General features: G+C 41.7%; 1 protein-coding gene across 1 annotated transcript in view; it reads left to right on the forward strand.

Moving 5' to 3' along the window:
• LOC145406146 (ileal sodium/bile acid cotransporter-like) overlaps nucleotides 1–27,261 on the forward strand; it is a 105,981-nt gene that overhangs the window by 59,807 nt on the left and 18,913 nt on the right. Inside the window, exons 5-7 of the mRNA XM_080277342.1 lie at nucleotides 11,374–11,560; nucleotides 14,098–14,245; nucleotides 21,300–21,305. Coding sequence (XP_080133468.1) covers nucleotides 11,374–11,560; nucleotides 14,098–14,245; nucleotides 21,300–21,305 — 341 coding nt within the window. The remainder of the gene's footprint in view (nucleotides 1–11,373; nucleotides 11,561–14,097; nucleotides 14,246–21,299; nucleotides 21,306–27,261) is intronic.

Raw genomic sequence — 27,261 nt, forward strand, 5'->3', positions numbered from 1 at the left:
GAGTCATAAAATCACATATAAAGCATATTTAGGTAAGACCAGACGATTTTATTTAGCTGAAGGAAACTCTTCGCATAACTCGAGCGAGAACAAGACAACAGTCCAACAAACCAGAGTAGACACTAAACATTTGCATAGGAAATAATGGTGTTGTAATCAGTGTCCTCATGCATATTCGAAGAAGGATGAGGGAATGAATACAAAGAAAGGGATGAAAGGGGGACTACAGGGGAGGGGGAGGGGGAAGTACTTGGAGGAGGGAGGCTTGGAGTGGCAGTGAGTAATGATTTGTGGCAATATGGAGGCTTGGACGAATTTAATCCAGGCCATCTAGCGGTCTATCTATGTATTGCCTGACGCCGCGCCTGTGAGGGGTGGCCTTGTCAAAAGACCCTCCGGGTGTTTCTATGGCTACTCAGATTCATAACGCCTAGATCACGTAAGACGAATTCTGGGACCATCGCAGAGCATCGTCAAAAAAATCAACTCATATGTTCTCGTATTGTTTGTATTGCAGCGGATGGCTTGCAGACACCTGACGTGGTTGAACAGCTCTATTATATCAGTGTTGTATAGGTCTTGAAGGGAAGCTGATGAAAAGGGCCGAGCGAGGGAGACCACTTTGTAGCTGGAGAAGTGTGAAATGCTTTTGGAGTGTAGAGTGAGAAGCAATTGTGCAAAATTGTGCTGTTGGTGAGGCTATGTTTGTGACAGAAGGTTTGTAGGACAGCTATGTCATCGAGAGATCCTTAAGGGGAGTATGTGGGTGAAATACAAAAAATGGTCAGAGAGGAATGAAGAATTTACCATATATATATTACCTTTCAAGGGACGTATTTTGGACATGTTTTTAATTTTTTGGAATATTATTTCGGAGGGGAAATGCGATTTGGTGATTTTTTGGTTATTTATGTCAATTTTCGCAAACTTTCAAAATCTATCTAATCCTACAATTTTCCATCAATTTGGCTGAAATTATTATATAGTCTCTATGTAGAGCATCAAAAAATTATCCCAGATTTTCAATGAACGTTTCAGTGTTTACAGGAAAAAATAATAATGATTTTAAAAATGCATTTTTTCAGCAGTTTGAACATTTGTCATAAAAAAGACTTTGTAGTTACTTGTAGAGAAGTTATATATATTAGACTTGTGGACGAGCGGTTGTTATACTTGAGTAGCTTTGTAAGTGGATAATCTTCTTTCCCATTTGTCTTTCAATGACAAGGAGGGGTAAAGAATAGTATGGGACTATTTTTATTTGTCTTGGAAATATTAACAAGTCTCTCACACAGAGCGAAGTATAAAGTAGAGTCCCGCTAGCTATCTCCTGTCTCGCTCTCTCTCTCTCTCTCTCTCTCTCTCTCCAAGTTGCTAAGCCCTTCTCCCTACTACCTGCCTGTTCTATGGCCTGTCTCCTTCTGAGCTCTCTTTCCCAAATTCTGGTGTAACAGGAGTCGTATCACGTGTGTTCCCTGTGGTTGGAAAGTTCAAGAAGCCTGTGTGTGAGTATGTGTGTATGTGTGTTCACCTGGTGATCGCTGACCAACTAACTGCATCATCTCCTGACTGGCTACTTCCTAGTCTGTCGTCAGCTTTTCCTCAGTGTAACTTGCAAGATCATTTCCCATTCCCAGGCTCGCATAGAGCTGTCTATCTGTCTATTTATCTATCTATTTATCTATTTGTCTATTATGATTTGTAATTATAATATGGAGTCCTAACACATTTGCCATACCCCCAAAACATGCGGTATTAAAAAAATAATAATAATTTTCTTGCAGCAGACTCATGTTTAAGAAGCTGACAAAAATTCATGGTCCTAGGTTTAAAAATAAGGAAGTAGATGGCCGCTGAATGTCAACAATTACAAGTTTTCAAAACGTGTATCTAAATTACATGAGATGCTGCCGTTATGACCTTTTGTGGTATGTATATATATTTATACCTAAACAGAATCTGGTACCTGGTCACCTGAGATTATACATATACCTTGAAGGCAATAAAGCAATAGATATTCCCTCCAAAGTGTAAAATTTTAATACCTTCAAGGCATCAGAGGGCACCAAGATGCAGAAGTAAAGATGACTCGTACCAACAGTTATGGTCCAGGGTTGTCAACATGCAAACCTTGCTCTTTTACCCCTCTACATCATAATAATCATAAAAAATCATTAAAAAAAAAAAAATGGATTATGGGAGAAAAATATTAATAGCATACACGGTGCACTCGACCCGTGTTTTTACGACGGGCTCCTGGGTTAATCATACAAAAATACCCATAGTGCCCCCCAAAAAATCGACGAATTGTAATACTTGGCACAGCTGCTCAGAAAGCCTGCCTGAACGTACAAAACTTTTTTTTTCGATAATTTTCACATATTTCGCCCTGATACTCCCCTTAATGGATGTAAATATATAGCCACATATGAAAGTATATATTATTACACTCCTATATTGTCCACCTCCAGGATGTACATACAACTTATACCGGTGTATAAACAGATGGATCTTTTGGAAACACAATGACTTTGAGATCCCAGACTTGTGCAAGTGAGGTGTGACGTAGCTCTGACGTCACGCTGCCATATAAGGAGGTGAGGGTTCCCAGAAGACACCGTGGCTTCTGTTGGCACGAGGTCTCTGCAACACGGAGGGCAGGGGGCGAGGGTGAGGGTGCAGGTGAAGAGAGTAGGTGTAGGAGTGAGGGGTGTAGGCGTTGATGTTAGGACGGGGGTGAAGATATACAGGTGAGGTAGGGAATGTAGGCGTATGGGTAAGGGTATGGATGTAGGCATAGAGGCAAGGTCGGGGGTGAAGGCACAGGGGCAAGGGCGGGGGTGTAGGCATAGGGTCAAGGACTAGTGTGTGAGTGTAGGGGTGAGAGGGTGTTGATATTGAAGACAGGTAACAAATGACCATCCAGTTCCAGTCAGTTATTCCTTAATGTCTTCTTAAAACTATGTCGGACCCAAGAGATCTGGCTAAACCAACAACATAATATTCAAGTGGGTTGGAAAAAAGTGAGAGTCTGGCTTCATTAGTCAGAAATTCACACGTGTTGAGGCATTGGTAGCAGTAACCATCTGCGTTGTACCCTATGATTAGGTGTACAGATGTGGGTGAAAGTGTTAAAGTTGTAGATTAAGTGTAGGATGTACTCATATGATATGTAGTTATGGAAGAAATGTGTGTGTGTGTGTGTGTGTGTGTGTGTGTGTGTGTGTGTGTGTGTGTGAGAGAGAGAGAGAGAGAGAGAGAGAGAGAGAGAGAGAGAGTGTGTGTGTGTGTGTGTGTCTGTCTGTCTGTCTGTCTGTCTGTCTCTGTCTGTGAGCATGTGCGTGAGTATGTTTTTGAAGGAGAGCGTGCGCACGCGCGCGCTTTCCAAGAGCTTTCACCCCTATAAAGGGAGGGAAAAGTGTTTGTGTGAGAGGGTGTGACATCCGCTAGACAGTACATTTCATTAAAAACGTGATAACTTTATTTTAACATGAGAAGAAAAAGGATTAGACTGCCTTAACGCTGAATATACCGTACAGCACAGCAGTACTTAGACATAACCTAACCTGCAGTAGCGAATAATCTCACTGCACAGTATAATACCCTCAAAACGATGACTTATTTGTTATAATATCTATGAAACCAACTTAGGACAGATCCTCTAGTGGTGAAGGGGTTAAAGAAGGCTATATTTAACTTCTATGATTCGAGAAGTCTCACCAGATCTGCATAAACTCGCTTGGTGGTGGGAAGAGCAATATAGTATACGTCACTGGGATGAGGCGGTTAATTACTTTAGTGCGATGTCTTTTTGTTGTAGGGATTTTAAGCTTAAGAGAGACCTCTCGGGCTGAAAGGATCAGAGGCAATCCCCATTAATCTCTTTACTACCTTACATTATTCTCTCTCTCTCTCTCTCTCTCTCTCTCTCTCTCTCTCTCTCTCTCTCTCTCTCTCTCTCTCTCTCAAGCAGTGCAAGAATAGATTAGGAGGACATTTGAGACGGGAGAAGCTAACCCCCTTGCTGTGATAACCCGACTTAGCAAATGAAAGGATGCTCCAGTATTGATACAGACACCACACTACACAGTATTAGATAAATGCGAAAATTTAATTACTGTCGCCAAAGCATTGTCGAATCTCACCGAAATTTTGAGGTCGGAAAAAACTGACACACACCCTCAGGTAGCCTTAAAAAAAAAAAAAAAAAAAAAAAAAAAAGTAACGTTAACTGGAATATAATAGAAATATGCCGACGCGAAAGAGTTAATTGTGATAATATTCGCCTTCTCAGCTTCCTGTACTCATTCTCAGCCAAAAAAAATGAAAAAAAAAAAAAAAAAAAAAAAAAGGATCGTCTGACGCGAGCTACAATAGAAAACTAGAGCTTTGCCAAGGATAGGTGGCTTCATTTCTCCAGATATGGTGCCAAAAATAATAAAAACTATAACTATGATAATGCCCACCTTCGACTGTTTTCATTACCACAAGAAACGATGACAATTTCTTCATATTTTTGGGGTCACTCCATGATAATTCTGTACAGCTGCAACCATGAAGATGTAGAAGATTGTGCATTTTACTTGAGCCACCCCTGAGCGAGTTGACTTAGCATTGAAAACGATGACGACGTCTGTTTATCTCTCTCACGATGGCGTCATTTGCACTGCTTTATTTTTACCGCCATCAGGCATTTTGGTCAATCATAGGAGCCTTAATGTTAGTATGTCTCTGTTAACTCTCTCATGGTTGTGTTATCCTTAGTGACCATCTTATCTCTCTTAATCCTCATGGTCTAATCAGTTGCACAAAGTTATATGGGCTGACACAGATGATTTTATATAACTGAGGGTTTGTCATAGGAGCTGAGAGTGTTAATCCTCTCACGGCTATTAATTTTACTGTTTTAATTTGGACAGCAGTCGAGTTTATACAGCTGAGGGTGAATCACAGGAGCCTCAGTGTTCCACCCCCTGGCCATCATTCGCGGCTGGAAATGTATTTATAAAGAATCCTAACCAATATTCACGATAAACAAGCCGCCAGAGCAGCTTAGTAATTTTTAAAGTCGTATTTCTTTCACTTTCAGTATTTTAGGGAGTCACTTTGTCCGATCGTATTGTTTTCACTTTAATTTGGGATTTTAAGAAGTCATTTGGTTTGGCCGTATTTCCCTCCATTCAATTTAGTATTTTAAGGAGTCATTTTCCTTGGTCGTATTTCCTTCACTTTAATATTTACTCTAGTTTAGTAGAGATGGAGAGGATGGGAACTGCACGAGCGATGCCAAACGTACGAATGAGCAGTCTTACGTACAACTTGACTGATGGATGGAAGAAATGATGGAAGGATGGCGTGATGGATGAATGGATGATTGAATAATGTGATGAATGGATGGATGGATCGATAGATAGATGGATGATGTGATGGATGGATGAACGAAGTGGTGGAAGGATGACGTGATGGACGGATGGGTGGATGACTGAATGACGTGGTGAATAGATGGACGATGTGATGGATGAAGAGATGAATGAATGTCAAGGATGGGTGGATGGTTAATGTGGTGGATGGATGGAGGGATGGATTAAGCTTAGGGGAGGTTGTAAATACAGTCCATTGATCTGTCCTGCACAAGGGGTAAACAATGTGGAATGCCAACATGTCTCCGGTTGTTGCAAAGATGACCAGCACATTTACACTGTCTCCCTCCCATTTATTTACACTGGACTCCCGCAGCTTATGAAGAGCTTACGACAATTTGTCAGTAAGAACACGAACACCATGATTTTACACAGGATTTTGCGAATGTCTTACGTGAGTTTTGCAGGAACTGGAGTCATTAGCCTTAACAATTTTTAAACATATGAGCTTTTACTTATTTATTTTAACCTAGCACGGCCACCTGTGAAATTAAATCTTAACTCTCTCCGGCTTCTATTGCCCATATGCTCTTCCGTTAATGCTTCCTAGTAACTCTCTAATACCAATTTAATTTTGTATCTGGAGAGTTAATAGGCCGCTTTGTTTATGGTATTTACCCAACTGTGCCGATAATAAAAAACAAGCTAAATAACAACAACAACAAAAAGATATCAGTGTATAATTTCCAAGCTGTATCTCTGACGAAAAGTGCCACAAAAGCTTCTAATTCAACGAGAATGCAGAGCTATGACACACCCTCATCTAAATATAATTGTCTGTCTTCAGCTGGAATGAAATACTTTGGCTAAACAAATATTGGAGTTGTTCCCACCAAGATAGGGTTAATGTGCTCCCAAGGCCGTATATAATCATCCAACGTTAACTGGAATAAAGTACGAGAGTTGTCCCGACGGCGAGAGGGTTCATGGCGACAGTATTAATATTTTCAGGCATATACGGGGTGGCCTAGCTCAATTAATCGTGTTACGTTAGTTGTTTTTTACTAGAATTGTTCCGATCATAAGAGAGTTAACACAGTCGGTCTTATTTTATGCTTCAGAACTGGATCACTCCCACAAATTTAATACGCAGTAGCGGCTGCATGAATTTTTCTGAGCTTTCCTTATGAGGTATGAATGAGTTCGTTAGTTGCTAGTCATATAAATCTTCTATATAGTCAGACTACCTTTGGCCATCAGGTGGGCTGGAAGAGGTTAGGGATCTTATGTCATGTTAGAACAAACGCGCTAAATTAACTGAATGCATCGTAAGACTTTTTTGTGGTTCTGATTTCACCCTAAATTTCCAGTAAATGTCAGTTGTACTTTCAATATGTAATGAAATATGAGCTGCATAGAATGGAGGAGATACACTTTTTACTTAGTGAACGTACTGTAGCTGATGCTTGATTATTATTAGTAGGAAATGCATAACACTATTTCTACCCCTTTATTTTTGGACGTAGACAAGTTACCACCAGCACGAAAGGCAAACAAGGACTATGTTTTCCCTATGCCTGTGTGATTACCGAAAATCTTCTAGATTTTGAATAACTTTGAGGAAGTTTCTGTTGATCCAGTGATGAAGTACTTAATCGTTGATAAAAATACATCAAACGACAAGTACACAGTGGCATCTTCAACTGTTTAATCCCCTTTACTGAATACCACGGAAAATGGAGGTTATCGTTTTATCCTCGTCTCTCAGTCTTCCTTTTAGATGACGGAGAAGCTTGTGGGAGGAAGAATATGAAGTTCCTAATTTTGAGTATACCCGGTACTTTCACCACAGTATATTCACGTCATCCTGGACTCACTAGGAACATCCACACAACGGTAGCTGCATCACGATCCTTCCGTTAATAATCTTTTTTGTTTTCTAATATGACAGACACAAAGGCAGATAGATTGGTGGAAACATAAGCTCCATAACCTAAGTAGATGTAGAGAAAATAATACTGCGTCTGTTACATCTTAAACTAGTATAAACAAAGTGCTGTATAGTCAGTGGTGATTCAGACGTAACACCATGAAATGTAGTTGGTCTGATTGCTGTATTAGGTCGGGAATTAAATTTATCGCAGGAAACTCGGAGCCAAAATGAACGGGGTAATTAAAAGCCTACACCCTCACACCACTAACTCTTCATCACCCTGCCGGCAACTTAAAAAACCAGATGACTTATTACGGCGTCAACAGGTGATCTATCAGTTCTCACTTGGCCTGCGAAGACCCCCACCTCTTTCAGATTAAGTGATAGGCCTATGGCTCTCAAGGGTGTGAAATTCTGAAGAGTTGTAGGCCTATAATATGAGACTGTAAGAGTGGTGCTAATGGAGAGGGATTAGAGTCAAGGTCAAGGTAGAAGTTATGGGCGGTTATCTTACTATAGGCCTACCATTTTCACCTTTACTTGACCCAGATTTTCGTCCTTTTGCAGCTTATTTCATTATTTCACGTAGCTCAGTGTCGGAAAAAGACAATACTGTGGCTATACATCCTTTCCGTATCGCTTTTCCATGACTAGCTCCATATTCTAGTGTTAATCTATGGGTACCACTTAGCACTGAAGGCGAAGAGTTAGAGTGAAGAAAATGAAGGATAGGAGGCTTCGTAACAAAAGGATATTTGGGTGTAACAGCAGAACAAATTGCCAAGGAAGAGGTGTTACGATATCTCCAGTGCCACCTAGAATACGAGCCCATAGCGAGGGGGATGTGTGGTGGGGGTTAGGGAAGAGAAATGCTTGGAGGTGCTTTTGTTAAGTCTATCCCTCATCGGATTAGGGGTCAAACGATAGATAGATAGATAGATAGATATAGGTAGACAGATGTACATAAATAGATAGGCAGTCAGACAGTTAGATAGGTAGGTAGTCAGATAGTCAGACAGATAGATAGATAGATAGTCAGACAGACTGATTAATTGACTGATTGATTGACAGACATATAGATAGATAGACAGGGAGAGAGTCAGTTAGATAGATAGAAAGATAGATAGATAGTCAGACAGTCAGATATACAGATCGTCAGATAGACAGATATATAAATAAATAGATAGATAGCCAGGTAGATAGATAGATAGAAAAATAGATAGATAAATAGTCAGACGTTCAGACAGATAATCAGTAGCATAGACAGGTAGATAGACAGTCAGACAGTCAGACAGATAGTTGGGCAATCAGTCAGATGCATACATATATACATACAGTACATACATTCATACATACATACATAGACAGTCAGACGGTATGATAGTCAGACAGGCAGATAGATTGAAAGGTAGATAGACAGATTAATTGACTGATTGACTCATAGATAGTCAGATAGACAGATAGATGGATTGAATGAGAGAGATAGGTAGATGGGCAGACAGATGAGTCAACCTAATTTCATAGTTCTAAAAGCGATTCCTAAGTTAAGTAATTTCTCAGGCGTTAGTCGGAATAATACAGAAAATATATCATAAGAGTGAATACGCTCTTGCATGTGACAACCATTTTCTGTTTTTTTTTTTTGTTTTTTTTTTGAACGGCAAGGACGGTGTGCAGCCAAAATACCATGCCATAAACGAAAATAAACTGGTAACGAAGGAGGTTTTAGAGAGACTTCAACGTTAACGAAACTATGGCACCGTGGTCTTCCTTTCCTCCTCCCCCCACCAGTATCACTTACATAACCTGCCCTCTTTTGGTATTAACACTTACTGCGATGGCGTCGTTTTGTAATTCATTCTTGCAGCTACCAGACGATTGTATTTATGTAAGAAGAGTCCCCTGATAGTAGAGAGGATAAGGAAGGCCTTCTTTAACCCCTCTACTCCGAAAGTCATTAAACTGAATAAAGCCGTCCGGTGACAGCATGAATAATATAAAAAACATATCATCGTATTGACTGGGTTAACCTTTCATTTTCCACACGATACCCAAACAACTTTCCTACATTTCACTTTAATACTCATCACTTTTTTTTCCGCCTTTTCTCAGTTGTCATTATTATATTTGGCCAATGCCAGATGAAGTCTGGCGAAATGGTGAAGATGAATTATAATCGTCTGGCTGTAGCTAGAATATAGTCCAAAGAACGTCCTCCACCTGAAGAGATTAATGAAATCTACTGCCATCCACCTCTCCTCAAAGGTTGCTAAAATTGCGAGTACAAAGTACGTCTTCAGGCAGAAGGGATTAAAAACCCATCCATCCACCCCATAGTACAGGGGCTGGGCAGGGAATTTACATGACCCTGCATTGTTTGCGTAATGCGTAGCAAAGACAAGTCCAATCCAGCAGTCAGTATGACTGCAATTTCCAATGGAGTTCTAGAATGCTTTAATATAAACTGGTAAGAAAATACCAAGCAGTTGTAAATTAGACCAATGTAGTAAACGTCATTGATAATAGTGTTGGTGGCATTGTTATGCCCTTTTCCAGTCTAAAATCAAATACCAGCATTGCGGCAACTTAAGCACACAACACACACGTACACACACATCCGGCACGCGACACTGACACTGCTTTCTGTTTATCCATCGACCGGTCCCTACACACTCGCTTCCTCTTAATTGTGCTTTCACCTTTATTCGCTTTGCGTTGTATTTCCCTCCGTCCTTCTACTTCTATCACTTCCTCTCCCCCGCACACTCACTCCCTGGGACCTAAGACAACGAAACTCGAGAGTCCTCCCTCCTCTCTCCTCTTACTCGTTGCCTATACCCTGTCCTCCTTTTCCTGGCCTCAAACTGACTTTTCTCCATCTTGAATACTGAACTGTAACAAGAGATGAGTTATTTGAGAGAAGCATATGGAGTTACATGAAGAGACAGACTGACAAATGAGGAAGGGAAAGAGTGTTGTGGTGTGAATGTGGATGCGACAGAAAGCGTTAGGAGAAATACATTAAGGTCGTTTGGCCATGTGGAGAGGATGGAGAGTAAGTAGGAGAGTGTGTGAGTGAGGTGGGGGGGGAGAGGAAGAGGGAGACCGAGGATGAGATGGAAGGATGTAATAAAGGGGTATATGAGAGAGGGGAGTGTAAGTTGGGAGAAGGGCGGCGAAATGGCAAGGGACAGGGCGACATGGAGATGATTTGTTTGTGGCCACTCCTTACGAGATTGAGGTGTCTGGCTTTAGATAGACAGATAGATAGATAGAACAAGAGATTAATACTAGAATATGATGTTAGTCATAAACAAGCCAAAGGATAGGATGTAGAACCAAAATGTTGTCTTATTCTGCCACTGAACTAGCTGTGAGAATAAGCTGCAAGAGGATGAAAATCTCCGCCAAGTTAAGGGGAGTTGTTCATCATCACTCAAATCCAAATTCATCTGTCAAGTGTCATTTTACCCTCGGGCCCGCTTTCATTACACTTACGGCAGTAGTCCATAGGCTGATGGTGGAACACAGACAACCTACTATAAGCTTGTAGCAGGTGAAGGGACAGTACGTACTTCCGACAGATACAAGGTCCAGTCATTTTATATGGAGTGTTATCGAATAAGTAAACGAATAAACACACTTGTTACACAGCCGAACCGATAACTTTACTTTCTATGTTCACTGATTGCGTTTACACAGACACACACATCTGTGAGATATATGTCGTTAGGCTAAATGCATACAATTATTAGACAGATAGATATGAACAGTATGTATAATAATACCGTAACCATTCTTCCTTGTTACTCTCTCCCGCAAATTAATGAAAACCTATTAAGAGTCCTTGTTCCTTCCTCTGGTTAATGGCAGTGAATAACTGTGTGGTCCATTTTACTGAACATGGTGTTGATACTTCTCCCAGTTTTGTGTATTCTCTTTTCTTGTTTCTGCATCCTTCGTCACCGCTTCTCGAGGTGAAAATGAGTTATGATGATGATGATGATTGACTGATTGATGATTCCTTGATTGTCTGATTGATGATGATGGTGATGTTGATGATTTACGTATTCTCATCAGATCTCCTTCGGGCTGGGTGTGGTACTGTTCCCCGATGACGACTTCAGTAGCCAGCTGATGCGCCTGGGTCTGTTCCTGGGGGGTTGCTGTCCCGGGGGCGGCGCATCCAACATGTGGACCGTCTTACTCGGAGGATCGCTCGACCTCTCTATTATGATGACTGCTGTATCTACCACCTTCGCTTTTGGTGAGAGACATTGTACAGTAGTCTTGGTTGGTGAAGAGAGTATTGAATGAATATATTATCTGAACTTAAGAGCATAACGTCAGAATCAATGCCGTTATTTTAGGAGACTCGTCACATTTCCTCTTATACCAGTACCCTGTGTTTCATCGTCATATTGCCTTACTTGTTATTGATGCAAATAATGTCCATGTTAACAAAATATCTCTGTACAGTAAATAATATTCAAGAGTATTAAGGCATAATCTGCAACACAAGGGCCGTTTTACTGCAGAGTCATTCTACCTCCTCTTTCTGACCACCATCACCTACCTGCTTTGCTTTTTGGTAAGAGACGACTGCGGTTTGCTGTTACGCCGCCATTGATGTTTTTTCCTGTCTCAGTAATCTGATAGGTAAGAAAAAGGTTGATACAGATTTTCCCGGTGTTATCGTCTTTAAGCAGCTGAGCCCTACGGTGTGTCCCTTCCGTAATTACAGGTACATAAATTGGTGTGAAAGAAGATACTGGAAAGGATTTTAATTACTGAATTCTTCCTCCCACCACATATCCCTATTTAGCCTACCGCGATATAAAACAGTAAAATTTCGGTAATCTTCATAAAGATATGTAGATTAACCTTGAAACGGATTTGAATGTTAATACTGGCATGAGTTCCTGCATTTATCCTTGATCTGAATCCCTAGGTCCATGCCAGCCTCGAAATGTACTCATGTTAATCTTGTTACGGATCCAGATTAAGCCTTGATACAGATAAATGTTAATCTTGATACTGATTTCTCTTAACACTTCATACGGATCACTATTTAGAATGTAATGAATCTTTACGTAGATCCCTTTTTAAGAGCATTAGAGTCTCCGAGGAACATCACATTCTGCTTTTGGGTGGAACCAGTGATTTTATGAAAAGTCTGGAAAATACATCATACAGTAGCTAAAATAGGCCTTCCTGATGCCTTGTAGATACGGCACTTAACCCTTCAGGCACAGAAAGTCTATTTCAATTTCTTCTGGCTGACCTCACGAGGCACTGATTTTGCGGATGGCCGGATTTAGATGTCACGGATTAAATTTTTCGAAATGTTGTATAGCGATAGTGTTGTATTTTGAAATTACAGCTCACAAGCAAGCCTACTTCCGGTATAATCCTAACCTAACCTAATGCCTCCTCTGTATAACATTTCGAAAAACTAAATCCGTGAATCTAAATCCGGCAACCAGTAAAATCACAATGCCAGACATCACGCAGTAGTAGTTGTTGTTGTAATCCCAGGTTCATCTGAATGTGAACACAGTAGACTGCAGACTGAAGTTGCTCCTCTTCTGCAGTCCACCATTCACCTTTCATGGGATAAGGAGGGACCTGAGGGATGTTTGCATAACTAGGCAGCTGAGTCACACAGCTATGTCAGTGCCACCACCGCATGAAGGCGCCCCTCTCCAGCAACATTTTGTTGACTAAAGGAGGCTAATTTTTGCATAAGCAAGAAATTATCTCTCTCTCTCTCTCTCTCTCTCTCTCTCTCTCTCTCTCTCTCTCTCTCTCTCTCTCTCTCTCTCTCTCTCTCTCTCTCTCTCTCTCTCTCTCTCTCTCTCTCTCTCTCTCTCTCTCTCTCTCTCTCTCTCTCTCTCTCTCTATATATATATATATATATATATATATATATATACAGTATATATATAAAGAAGATAATACTTGATGATTATTTGTAATATTTTTAGGATTGTCATGTACTAAAGTTAATATACACCCGTCATATCAATCTGTCATATAGTGAAGTTCATTTATGCCATTCATATAAAACTGTCATTTACTGAAGCTCGTTTATACCAGTGATGTCAAACAATGTCTTAATATGGTTTTATTATATCATTAACTGTCATAACCATCATATTGTTACCGGAGCAAAGTATCTGTTTGAAATCACAGGTCCCCATGGTTGCCACATGTCCAAATTGTGGGTCGCAAGCAAAAAAGGTTAAGAAATACGAGTAAATTCTGAATCCCTCCATATCACGTCACAAGCACTTCAGACTTACCTGATTCAACAGCTCACTCTTCATTCGTTGGATGCGATGACGTCTCCTTTTATTTTACTCTTGATGTCTCCAGACGGTTTTATTCGGCTTAGAATAGACCTTTCAAATTGAGCAGGATGGTTTGAAGAATTATTTAAAAAAAAAATCATCACAATGAAAGGGTTGACCTATCTCTCAAGCATCGTTCACGCTTCACTAATGCAGGTGGTTACGAAACGGTGTACAGGGTGGTCCGTATGTTGTGTGTTGCGGGAATTCAGTCTGCTGGTGTAAGGAGCGCATATAGTTTGTCTGCTTCTTGAAATCAGTAATCAACCATAAAATCAATTGACATAAAAAAAAAAGCATAAACCATAAAACAAGAAAAGAGTTAGGGGAAGTTGAAAATATGCAAAACAAACACTGGCAACGCTGACCGAGCCTTTCCAAATTCTCTAACAAGGCAAGGGATCTGCAGTTCATCTATCACTCTATATATCCCTCTCTTTCTCCTCCTCAGCCTCCGTGCCACTGTGGGTGCTAACGATGGGCCCCCTCATCATCGACGCAGCAGCCTTCGTCATCCCCTACTCTGATATCACCGTCACCGTGGTATCACTCCTCGTGCCGTGCGGTTTGGGGGTAGCACTACAATTGTTCTTCCCAAAGTGAGTGCGAAGGATACTCTTACCCTAATTACCACCATCACAGTCATCATCACCATCATCATCACCGTGGTCATTATCATTATTATCATCACTATTGTCCATTACTATAGCCATCATCATCACTTCCACTTTCATAAATTGATTGTACGATTCAAAACAGGGAACAGAAAACACTCCAGCAGAACTATCATAAGAACCCAGTGGAAATGAAGTCGGCCTATATCTCTTCTTATAAGTTAATTTGTTTAGCTTAGGTTGGAGGCTAAATGACTAGGGAGGGATTGACCATGACGCCGTGATGACCAGGAAATGAATATTCCCCCCTCATATTCCTAAAAGAAAGTCGTATCTTAGTTGCAAGTAGTAGTAGTTGTTGTTGTTGTTGTTGTTGTTATTGTTGTTGTTGTTGTTGCTGTTGTTGTTGTAACCCCAGGTTCATCTGAAACGTGAATTCAGTGGACTGCAGGCTGTAGCTATCCTCCTCCAGTTATCCACCATCTCCTTTTGAAGGACAGGGAGGGAAGTGAGGAACGTTTGTATAACAGCAGTCAAGCCTCCCAGTTATATAGGTGCCACCACGTGACGGAGTCCCTATCCAGAACTCATCTTAGTTACAATAGGAGAATTAGCTTGAAATTTAGGAATCCAGGCTTGCTTTTGCTCACCACACAATATTGACTCCTCGTATAAATGTGGTAAAACTATGCAGTTTTCACTCACATTTTGGCTACAACTATTCCTGAAAATGCAAGATATTCTGGAAAAAAAAAAAAAGGGGGGGGGGCAAATTCACCTTTAAATGTACAGTAGGAATATAATTATGTGCTTGGGGCGGTGAACTTTATTCTTAAGGATGCTATGAAAGCATTAATCTTGCAATGCTAGGCTGATTTGGATTTTTATTTCGTAATGCATTTTCGATTACATTTAATTCAACTGTCAACCACTTATCCTCGATGATGGATTATTATTATTATTATTATTATTACTATTATTATTATTATTATTATTACTACTACTACTACTACTACTACTACTACTTTTTTTTTTTAAATACAATCACCTCCATCCATTTGTGAATTACCGGTATACTGTGAAGATCAAAACCAACCTTCCTAATACAGTTCACCATTGGAGTTGTAATGTGAAGGTTAACACTAACCCTCATATTACTACTACTTCCACCACCACTACTACTACAACTACTACAACTAGTACTACCACCACCACTACTACTACTACTACTACTACTACTACTACTACTACTACCACTACCACTACTACTACTACTACTACTGCTACTACTATTACTACTACTACTACCACCACCACTACTACTACAACTACTACAACTAGTACTAGTACTACCACCACCACCACTACTACTACTACTACTACTACCACTACTACTACTACTACTACACTTATTGTTGTTATTGCTACCACCAGACGATTCTAGTCAACACTAGGGAAAATTTTCAAACTGGAAGGATCAGGTACAGCCTTTATTTACTCCCTTTACAACTAGAGCACTTTCCTGTGCCTAGTATTATATCAACTACTGCACGGATGAAGAAGAAAGGCACCACCGGACTGAAGTGGGTAACGTTACTGGTATCTGGATTACACATGAAGGCGTTCACAGAAAACACTGCATCGAATATTCCAAGACAAATGATTGAAAGGGAATAAATGAATACAAACGGTGGTGAGGATATGGAGAATGTGAGTGCATTCAAGTACTTGGGTAGTGTGATGAGTAAGGATGGAACTTTGGGGGATGAAGTGCGTGAAAGGGTACAGCAGGGAAGGAAGGTTGTTGGTACACTGAAAGCAGTGATGAGAAATAGGGAGGTGAGTATGGAAGTTAAGAAGTCACTGCATCATAGTATTGTGATCCCTACCCTGACGTATGGAAGCGAGGCATGGACCTTGCAAGAGGGGAACAAGTCAAGAGTGAGAGCAGTGGAAATGAGTTACTTGAGAGGAGCATGTGGAGTGACGTGAAGGGACAGGTTGACGAATGAAGAAGTGAAGGAACGCTGTGGGGTGGATGTGGATGTGGTTGAGAAGATTAGGAGAAATACACTGAGGTGGTTTGGACATGTGAAGAGAATGGAGAATGAAAGACTGACTAAGAGGGTGTATGTAAGTGAGGTGGAGGGAGGGAGAGGGAGAGGTAGACCGAGGATGAGGTGGAGGGATGGAGTTGAGAGGTATATGAGGGAAGGGGGGGATGAGTTGGGGGGAGGGTTGTCAAATGGTGGGTGACAGAGCGACGTTTTGTCTGCGGTCACCCTTTGCGGGATTAGGGCGTCGGGCTTTAGATAGATAGATAGATAGGTAGCTATTCCCAACCCCTTCAGTTGGGTTACTTTTCTTTTCATTAATACTCGTTGACTGTACCTAAGACTGTTTGATTCAGCTTCAGAATAGCCTCTCGTAAAGAAGGGGCTAATGAAGACTAAATATAATTCCTCCGTCTGAAAAGTCTCTCAAAACCTGAAATGGGTCTAGAAGTAACAATAGTAAAGACAAAATACATCATCGGACTGAAGGAATTAAAGCGAGAAGAGAACCTGCAGGAAAGACCCAAATTTAAGGAAGGTAATTATATAACAGCTGTGAGGAGAGAAATTATTCAGCAGCTGCCTTTCATTTTACGTAGAGTATCAGCAGTGAGGGAGAATGGTCAGTGATATTTATACCCTGAGACTGTTTGGCCACGTGGAGAATGGAGAATGAGATATTGACGAGGAGGGTGTATGTGAGTAATGTGAATGGAGGACTGGGGAAGGGGAGACCAGGGATGAGATGGAGAAATTGCGTGGAGAGAGAAAACTGGATGAGTGAGGGCTATGTTTGTTGGAGGGAGGGCAGCCTGATGACAGAGGACAGAACGAGACAGGCGATTTGCCTATGGTCACCCATTCCGGGATGAACGCATTCTGGCTGTAGATAGATAAATATACATATTGAAATGTACACAGGTATGCATCAGTAATGACGTGAATGAATAGAGTTTCGTTGTCTTCTAGTTCTTAATTTCCATTATTTCGCATATTGTAGCCCTTTAGTTTGGTGGCATATTTTAATTTTATGCTTGCTGCTGCTAGATGCCTTTGTTGTTTTTATATACAAGGAAAAAGGAACCAAAGGCCAGAAGCCCGCAAGATTGTTCCCTCAAAGAGAGAGAGAGAGAGAGAGAGAGAGAGAGAGAGAGAAATTCAAGACCCGTTCATTTCGAGATGCCTGGACACACTGCGCTTGAAAGACTGGATGTCATAGGCAGTAGGATATACAGACAGACGGAGACAGTTCCACAGTTAACCTGTTGCATACATAAAGGACTGGGAGTAACGGTTAACTCTTGCATTAGAGACTTGGACAGAAAAGGAATGAGAGTTTGTTGCTAGACGGGTGCTACGTACTCGCCGTAGTGGTGGAGGGATGCAAGCAGACAGTTCAGAGGAGCAGTGGCCATTGAAGCAGCGATAGAAAAGAGATAAAGATGCAACAGTGCGGCGAAGAGACACAGGGTGAAGGGAGCCAGTAAGAGGAAGAGTTAATGAGATGAAAAGCCTTTGACTCCACCTTGTTGAGAAGAGCTGTATGTGGGGAGCCTTCCCATACAGAGTTGTACTCTACACAGAAGCGAATAAAACCCGTGTATAGTGTCAACAACTGTGCAGGGATTTAAAAAAAAAAAAAAAAAAAAAAAAAAAAAAAGGCATGGAATCGGCTTAGCATTTCTAATGTCTTGAAAGCAGATTTTATAAGAGGTAACATGATCTTTCCAAGATAAATTCCAAGAGAATGAAACCCCAAGTATGTTTAAAGATGATGCAAGTTTGAGTTGGATATTGTTAAGAATTAGAGGATACTCCCGCAGAAGATTTTGTCAGACCGAAAGATGTAAAAACTGAGTTTCTGATGAATTAAAACCAACAAGATTACATTTACCCCAATCAGAGATATAGGGCCTCATCCTTTGTTGTTGAAGTAATTGCTGAGATGGATGCTGCGAGAAGTGAATGGGAAGATGAAGGGTGGAGTCATCAGCGTATGAGTGGATAAGGTTAGATGTACAGCTTAGGTCACTGATGAATAGAGGAAGAGAGTGATGGGACAGGGCCCAGAGGAACATCACTAATGATAGCTCTAGGAGAAGAACGGTGGCTGTCTACAACACCGGTTATAGAAAGACCAGAAAGGAAGCTAGAGATGGAGGCACAGTTAGAAGGATTGAAACCGTAAGAGGGCAGTATGGAAGTAAATGCCACCAGACACTGAAGGGGTCAGCGAAGGCTATATCTATCCACTCCAAATCGAAAAGGCTCTTCAAAGTCAAATAGTAAATGCATGAATTTCCACCCATTTTATGATCAAACCTATCATTCACTGACACACAAGACCCCTGCCATTATATGACAAAAGCACAGTACAACTAGGCACATACAGCCTTCACCGCCCAAACATTACCAGACCCTCTTTGACAACATCCCACCTCCAGACGCTCCTACACTAACACTTACGCACCCACTTGATGAGCAGGGCAGTGCAACTCCTCGATCAGAACATTATACTACTAGTCTCCCAATCCTGATGTCCAGCCATCAGGGGTATCCTTGTCACGGGTTTTTTAAAATATCACTGTGTTTTTAAAATAAATGCTAAGTATTATTTAATTGATAATAATATTCAATAATATTAAAGAGCAGGGACAATGATTGTCTTGCTAAATCGAGCAACGATTCTCTAAGAACAAGAATTTATAAACTTTCTCAACAGTACACAGCAGAGACAAATTTCTCACAATTGCTGAATTACTGTACTGTTAGCCTCTGGAGAAAGTTACTTCACCCCTGACAATAAATAACTAATACTAATAATAATATCAGGTCCTTGCTGATGCTTAACTCCTGGCACAACGGATTTTAAGTTAATACAACAAGACTGGTCTAAGTACCAGTTATGAATAGTAAAAACGTCTATGCAAGCTAGGAGCTATGTGGAAAATAAGCTTAAATATGGAGAAATGAAACAAGAGTTTACTTTACATTAAGCTCAAGAAAAAGAACTGTTAAATTTATTGATTACAAAAAATAAATTTAACGTTACAATTCAAAATCAAATTAATGAGATCGCACTCACTCACTCACACACGAGCTAAATTCTTACGCCTAGGAAAAACACCTTAACTAAACTCTTAAACTAGGAAAATACATAAAGGAAACACTAGTCGATGAATGCTGCGTATCACCCAAAGCTGAACTAAGGATGAGAGCACTGGGGATTCCTGTGAAGTGGAGTTTGGGTACTAGCTGACCTCTCACACTGCTGGCACAGGACCTCTCTCCGTCACAGCAACAACTGGACTGAATTCAAAATACATTGTATGGGCAGGACGCACAAGCCACCGGAAGAAGGTGTGGCTAACGGTTGAGGCAAGCAGGGGCGAACAATAAAGAAACAATAGTATCGCTCAGTAGCCACTTAGTGACATGCATTAAATCGGTCACTTTTGAACAGTGACGAATGTTTTGAAAAGTATACCCCGAAATGGAGAGAGAAACGGTTAACCGAGCGATACACAGTGAGTTTTCCACTAATAGTGACATTACGCCCCTACAAAATTAAATTTTTTCCTTATGGGAAAAAATTTGTGGATATATATACATATATATGTATACATCCTCACTCAGTCACACAAGATTCACACTGTGGTGTGTGTGCTATCCTGCTACAGGAGAAAGTCACAGTCGCCAGTGAGCGAAAAAACCTCGTATTTACGTTAATAGAAGCAAGCTTGAGGGAAAAACTCCGTGACGACGGTGAAAATCCTGTACTCAGGTCAAACTGAGCGAAATGTCGCTATATTTACACTGACAACTAATTGTTGTGTAGTGTGATGTATGTAATACACGGTGTAGGTGTGACAGTTGTAGTGTAACTGTGCCTACGTGTAAAATGACACAGTAAATAATATGGCGACGACGAAGGCAGAGGAGAAGAGGTGGCAGCGTGCGGCAGACAATCAGCTGGCCCGCACAGCAAAACTGCTACGCCCATTGCTGTACCTGCAAAATTAATTGAGGTGGAGCATCAAAAGTGTCAATAAGACAAAATTTTATTATGTTACAATTACTCTCTCTGCCTAGCAGTCAGTGCTACGACGTACATTCGAGGTCGCCATTAATTATAGCACACGATTATGGTCGGCAAGTTGAGAATCCTTGTGCAAACTCGGGTCTTCCATAGCCTCGAACCGCACATGGGTCCTCAACCTTTATTCCTAAATTTCCGACAGAGGATGCCTATCCTGGTGAAATATTATTCGCCCATCACCAACTAAAATAGAAAATGGGAGGAAGTGCCTTAACCTACAGTACTTATATTAATATCGGGGAGCTGAGAATCCTTGTGCAAACTCGGGTCTTCCATAGCCTCAAGTCGCCTCTGCGGAGTTCTCACTTCCCCCTTAACCTACAGTACTTATATTAGTATCGGGGAGCTGAGAATCCTCAAATAAAAGCTGGAAACCCTGGTGAAATATTATTCGCCCAGTCTTCTCCCTTAACTTACGGTACATAATATGTATGTACAGGCCCTGGACATAATGTGTCCTGTGGGGCCAATGGGCGAGACGTCAGGTCTGCACCCACTTCACCACTACCCTGTCTCTCAACTGTCTCAGAGATTACGGGTGTGGTTACAAATGGCACAGGAAGGGCATGTCCCTGATTAGTGGTGATACTTTGGCACACACTGCAGGAACGGACAAAACTATCTATGTCCCGTCCCATCCCTGGCCAGAAAAAGTCAGCTCGGATATGGCCCTGGGTCTTCTTTTTGCCCATGTGACCTCCTGAGGCTGAACAATGACCCCATTGTAACACTGCTTGGCGGTACTTGGCGGGAACGACAAACTGCAGTCGAACCTCACCCTCGGGTGTTCGTGACTCACGGAAGAGCCGTCCTTGTTTACGAAGGAACTTGGCTCGACCTCCCCGTGAATACTTAATCACTCGACCCTTTTGTTTGTTCCGCACAGCAGCAAGTGTTGGGTCAGAATGTTGTTCTTGTACAACAAGTTGACTACACATCAGATCTTGCGGCGATTCAAAGATCACTGGGGTGACACAGTCTGGAGCCTCAGCCATGGCTCGTGTTACCGCAGCAGCCGAAGTCTGAGTAGCGTCATCATCGAAGCAACTATCCTTGACTCCTTGAATATTGCCTACTATAAGGTCAAATAGAGGCTCTGGCATGACAACTGCAAGTGTTGTACCAGTATAAAATGGAGATGCCACCTGGATACATGCCTCAGGGAACAATCTCACTGATCCATCAATAAGGTTTGCATGGATCTGTCGACCTGTATACTGCTCAGGCCGAACTAAACTCTGCTTGACAGCAACCTGAGGAACCATTATCTCTCAGGACCTTCACAGGAATGTCTCCCACAAACCCTGGCTGAACAAGGAAGGTACTGTCACCTGCGGGAGGGCCTGTGGAGGAAGCAGCTAGCCACTCATGAGGCTGCTGAATTGATGCGGCAAACATTGTGCCTTGAGGGTTATATTGGGAAGATGGAACATTGGCCATCTGTGGAGGGGGGTTCACTGTCACTGTGGGACTAGTGAACTGTGGGGAAGTACCCACACTGGTAGGGACGTGACCACCGTGCTGCTGCTGAGGAATGAAGGCTGCATTCGCTTCCTGCCTCTTTTGAGCTGGTGGTGAATAAGTTTGTCCCGACAGTCGGTTGCGTGGCTGATACTGCTGCTGATTAGGGTACCTTTTGTACCTCTTCCACTCAGGTTTCTGAGTGTTTTGCCCCAGGTCCTTCTGTGGTTTGCTTGGACCTTGACCATTACTCTGAGAACGGCCTTGGTGCTGGAATTCAGTCTGAAACGGCTTCCCAGATTTATCAGGTTTTCTGTTCCAGGTGTTTTGCTTACGAGTTTGATAACCGTATGCAGTAAAGAATGCGTCAGCCTTATCTACCATTTGGCTGGCATCTTTCACCTGGCAGATCTTAAGCTGTGCTATGAGCTCAGCAGGCCACGACCTCTCTAGCTGTGTACGCAGCATAAGGTCAATTATCCCCTCACGCGTGGAAGGAGTTTCATCTTTCTCCATCCACTCATTTAAGTAAGCTGTGAGATGATCAAGGAACTGAACAGCTGTCTCCTTGTCTTGGAGACGAGCTCGCATGAACTGAACTTTGGCGTCGTCTACTGTGAGACCATACGCCTTAATGAGTGCAGCTTTCATCATCTCATATGTGAGATTGTCTCCACGAATTCTGTGGAGAATATCGAGGGCAGGGCCCTCAAATAGGCTAAGAAACTGAAGCCGCTTAGCTGCCTCATCCAGTTGATACATGTCTGCCATGTCCTCAAAACGAGCTAGGTACGGCTCGATTCGCTCGCTTTCCTTGTATGAAGGAAGCTTGATGCGTGGGGTCGCCAGGACATGTGCAGGGAGAACGCTCGTGGAGCTTGGACCAACTGCAGCAGACGTGTCTGAAGCCAAGGAATCTCGCTTGAGCTTCAGCACTTCAAGTTCATGTCTCTCGCGTGCTTCTCGCTCGGCCCGTTCGTGTTCTCGTTCTCTGTCTCGTTGTTCACGCTCGTATTCGCGCTGTTCTCGCTCTTGTACTAGCTCGAGTTCGCGTTGTTTTTGATCGTGTTCGTGCTGTTGTCGCTCTTTTTCTAACTCGAGCTCGCGTTGTTTTTGTTCGTGTTCACGCTGTTCTCGCTCGTATTCGCGCTGTTCTCGCTCGTATTCGCGTTGGTCTCGCTCACGTTCACGAGCATCTTTCTCACGTTCTTGCTCGTAATTAAACCGTGAGAGAACGTAACTCTGTATTTTCTCTGGGTCAGTGAGACCCATATCTTTGGCTTCCTGTACATAAGCACTGGCTGCCATGGCGCTAATTTATTAAGCAAACCGAAATTGAGTACTGACTGCTTCGCAAACGAATGCTAATAATACAAATAAAGAATACAGACACAAGCTAGTGGTGACCAGTCTTATCTAGTTAACTGGCAAAAATTAAAGCAAAAATGCAAATGACTGGGAAGACTCAATAATAAACACAATGGGTACGCTGACTTCCCAGAAGCGAATAAAATCGTCTGGCGTTACCAAAAATAAAGTACTAAATAGAGTTAAGTACTCTATGGATTAATAAAGCAAAAATTAACTTGCTAAATTAACGGTAAACACCAGTAAACTTGTGCCTATAAACTTTAATTATAAATACCTAAATATGAACGAGTGAGCACTATCTCGTGAATAGCTTTATAGCTAGGAGTTAATATCCTGGAATGAGGTCGCCAATTGTCACGGGGTTTTTATAATATCACTGTAATTTTGAAATAAATGCTAAGTATTATTAAATTGATAATAATATTCAATAATATTAAAGAGCAGGGACAATGATTGTCTTGCTAAATCGAGCAACGATTCTCTAAGAACGAGAATTTATAAACTTTCTCAACAGTACACAGCAGAGACTAATTACTCACAATTGCTGAATTACTGTACTGTTAGCCTCTGGAGAAAGTTACTTCACCCCTGACAATAAATAACTAATACTAATAATAATATCAGGTCCTTGCTGATGCTTAACTCCTGGCACAACGGATTTTAAGTTAATACAACAAGACTGGTCTAAGTACCAGTTATGAATAGTAAAAACGTCTATGCAAGCTCGGAGCTATGTGGAAAATAAGCTTAATTATGGAGAAATGAAACAAGAGTTTACTTTACATTAAGCTCAAGAAAAAGAACTGTTAAATTTATTGATTACAAAAAATAAATTTAACGTTACAATTCAAAATCAAATTAATGAGATCGCACTCACTCACTCACACACGAGCTAAATTCTTACGCCTAGGAAAAACACCTTAACTAATCTCTTAAACTAGGAAAATACATAAAGGAAATACTAGTCGATGAATGCTGCGTATCACCCAAAGCTGAACTAAGGATGGGAGCACTGGGGATTCCTGTGAAGTGGAGTTTGGGTACTAGCTGACCTCTCACACTGCTGGCACAGGACCTCTCTCCGTCACAGCAACAACTGGACTGAATTCAAAATACATTGTATGGGCAGGACGCACAAGCCACCGGAAGAAGGTGTGGCTAACAGTTGAGGCAAGCAGGGGCGAACAATAAAGAAACAATAGTATCGCTCAGTAGCGCACTTAGTGACGTGCATTAAATCGGTCACTTTTGAACAGTGACGAATGTTTTGAAAAGTATACCCCGAAATGGAGAGAGAAACGGTTAACTGAGCGATACACAGTGAGTTTTCCACTAATAGTTCGTGGCTTCTCACAAAAGGGGAATGTCGCGAATTTGATTCGTGACAATCCTTAAAGAACTTATCAAGTTCACTGAACTAGACTTAGATCATATCATCATCTACTCCTAAGTTATCAGCTGAAGATTCCATCATCACCGGAGGGTAAATGCCGTGGGACACATAGCCTCACTCACTCTCGGACTTCATCCACTTGAGTCCCCTTCGTTCAACCCTCCAGGCAGTGACCCTTCCCCCTCTAATTCTCTCTCGACATGGATGGTCATCCTGCACCAGCCATGAGTTCCGCGGCCTTCCCCTTGGTCTCCTCCACCCTGGGTCAGCTCTTTCAGAGATCACAACTGTGGGCAGGGTATGCCTCAGAAAAACTAGCCACGTGCCCATACAACTGTAATTAGTGCTGATGTATTATGTGGGTAATAGGCCTCGACTCGGTCTCACAAAGCAGTTGTTCATTAAGGACCTAGTCATAACATCTTGTGAAGATACTTAGTATCAAAAGGGTCAATTTTCCACTTCAAGTCATTGCCTAGTATCCATGTCTTACAGCCATTGAGTAAGACAGGGAGCACCAGTGCCTTGAAGATAGGAATCTTCGTCCTTCTACACAATAACGGTAACGCAAAATACCTGTGAGTGAATTCAGAATCCCATGGACCAGACTGATGCAACAAGAAATCTCATCGTCTGACCTACCATTGTTATTTACCTCACAACAAAACTAGTGAATCTTTCCATGACTTCCACATTCTCACCACATACTTGGACAGATCGAATTCCTTCATCCGATAAGACCCCTTGGTCTTGGCCCAAGAGACCATTAATCCCAGTGGCTTTGCAATCTGCTGATATTCTTCAAGGGCACTCAGTAGTATCTTCAGTAACTCCACTAGGATAACTGCATCATTAGTAGAGTAAGAGTCACACTCTAAAACTGCCAATTGATACTTCACGGTGACTGAGTCACAGCCCAGCAAAGTACCCAATCCTTGCACATGTTGAAAAGCATGGGAGCAATGACACATCCCTGCCTTACACTGATACTGGCTGTGAAGAAGTTGGATATTCTACCTCCACACGTGACGGCACTCTTAGTGTTTGAATACAGGTCAGCAATCAGTCGGATTTTCCCTGTGGAGATCCTATGGAAATACAGGGAGTTCCGTTAATACCTCGTACTTCACCGAGTCAAATGCCTTCTTGAGATCTCACATTCATTTGGGTCGTATTGGAAAAATCCGTGACCAGCCACTCTGAAGAAGGGTTTCTCTGTGGAATTATCATCCCAAGACATATTAAAATGATTTTAGCGCCTATGTACCTAACAAAAATCCAGACAAACTCAGGGCCGGCCCGAAATCCAAAATGGCCGCCCCCTGGCATGTCCAATAGAGAACTTTCTGACCTGAAACCAAGTGTTGTACCATCTGTTCACAAAACTTTGACATCCTGAATTCATTGCTGGTGTTTATTTTATTATCATAGCTAATTTTGGGGCCATTATTACCTCATACGGACGAACAACTATTTCGCCCATATGAGGTATAAAAACTGTATGAGAACTATGTAAAAACTCTGTCACAGCCTCCTGTATTTGCCGGCTATGATGCAGTTTATTTTGTTATATTGCAGACAAGTCTTTTTATTTGTATGTATATTATGTATTTAGTTTGATAATATGAATTAGTATTGATGTCTTTCAAATGTACAGCACGATTTGCAGACATAGCCTAATTCAGTTGGGAACGCTGATAACTATTTGTCTATTTGACGACTTCATATATATCGACAGATTGCTTGTTATGGCCTTTCTCTCCGACTGACTTTCCTGTCGACCACCTGTACCTCTTTGTATACCTTGTCACGTGTGTCTGCCCCGTGACAAACTAATCAGATGTTCAAAATGTGGCCGTGCTTACTTTAGTGTGGTGAGCCATGTACTGACTCTGATTCGATTGCCAAAATTACAGCTGATAAGTGGAATAACGTAAAGGTGAAAGCTGAGAGGTGAAAAAGTCTCGATAGATTTGGTTCAGTGTACTGTGATGTAGATTGGCATCGAGGCCCAACTGGTCTGTATATGCACAGCAGATGCTGCATTGCCCTCTCAGGGAATAGAAATCCACAGTACACACAAAAGTGAAAGGAGTGTGTTGAGGCTGAGGACGCAAAACATGGCAACAGTAGTTCTGTGTGTGATGATGGTGAGATAGTGTGGCTAGTAGGCCAACTAGGAAGACCGAGGATGATCCGCTACCCATGAAAGGTATCAAAAGTGGATGTTTGAATGATAAGGCAAAGTATGTCTGGTGTTTAAAAGGCGAAGACACTAAACATCCCTCCAGAAATCAAAAGTTTCACTTGATTAAATCACTCAATGCATGGTCAGTGTTCAAGCAACACAGTTTTCTTGGAGGACAATGACATGCGCAAGTGCATAGTAACTCTGATAGCTGCTGTTGAAGCGCTGAATGATCCATTTGCAAAGGAGATTAGGTACCATATGGTTGCTGGAAAATGTATAATCTCCGAAACTGGTGAGAACAAGCTCCATCTTCAGAATGTTAGCTTAATTAAAGCACAGTCAGTCTTTTTTCGTCATGTGACTGATGTTATCTTCTCTCAGCAGGAGATCCGTTCTCTTCAGAGTTTGCTGTCCGACTGCAAATCCTGCCTT

This window comes from Coenobita brevimanus, chromosome 69, assembly GCF_032717465.1.
Source record: "Coenobita brevimanus isolate Jiangsu-jjx chromosome 69, ASM3271746v2, whole genome shotgun sequence".
Taxonomy (NCBI): domain Eukaryota; kingdom Metazoa; phylum Arthropoda; class Malacostraca; order Decapoda; family Coenobitidae; genus Coenobita; species Coenobita brevimanus.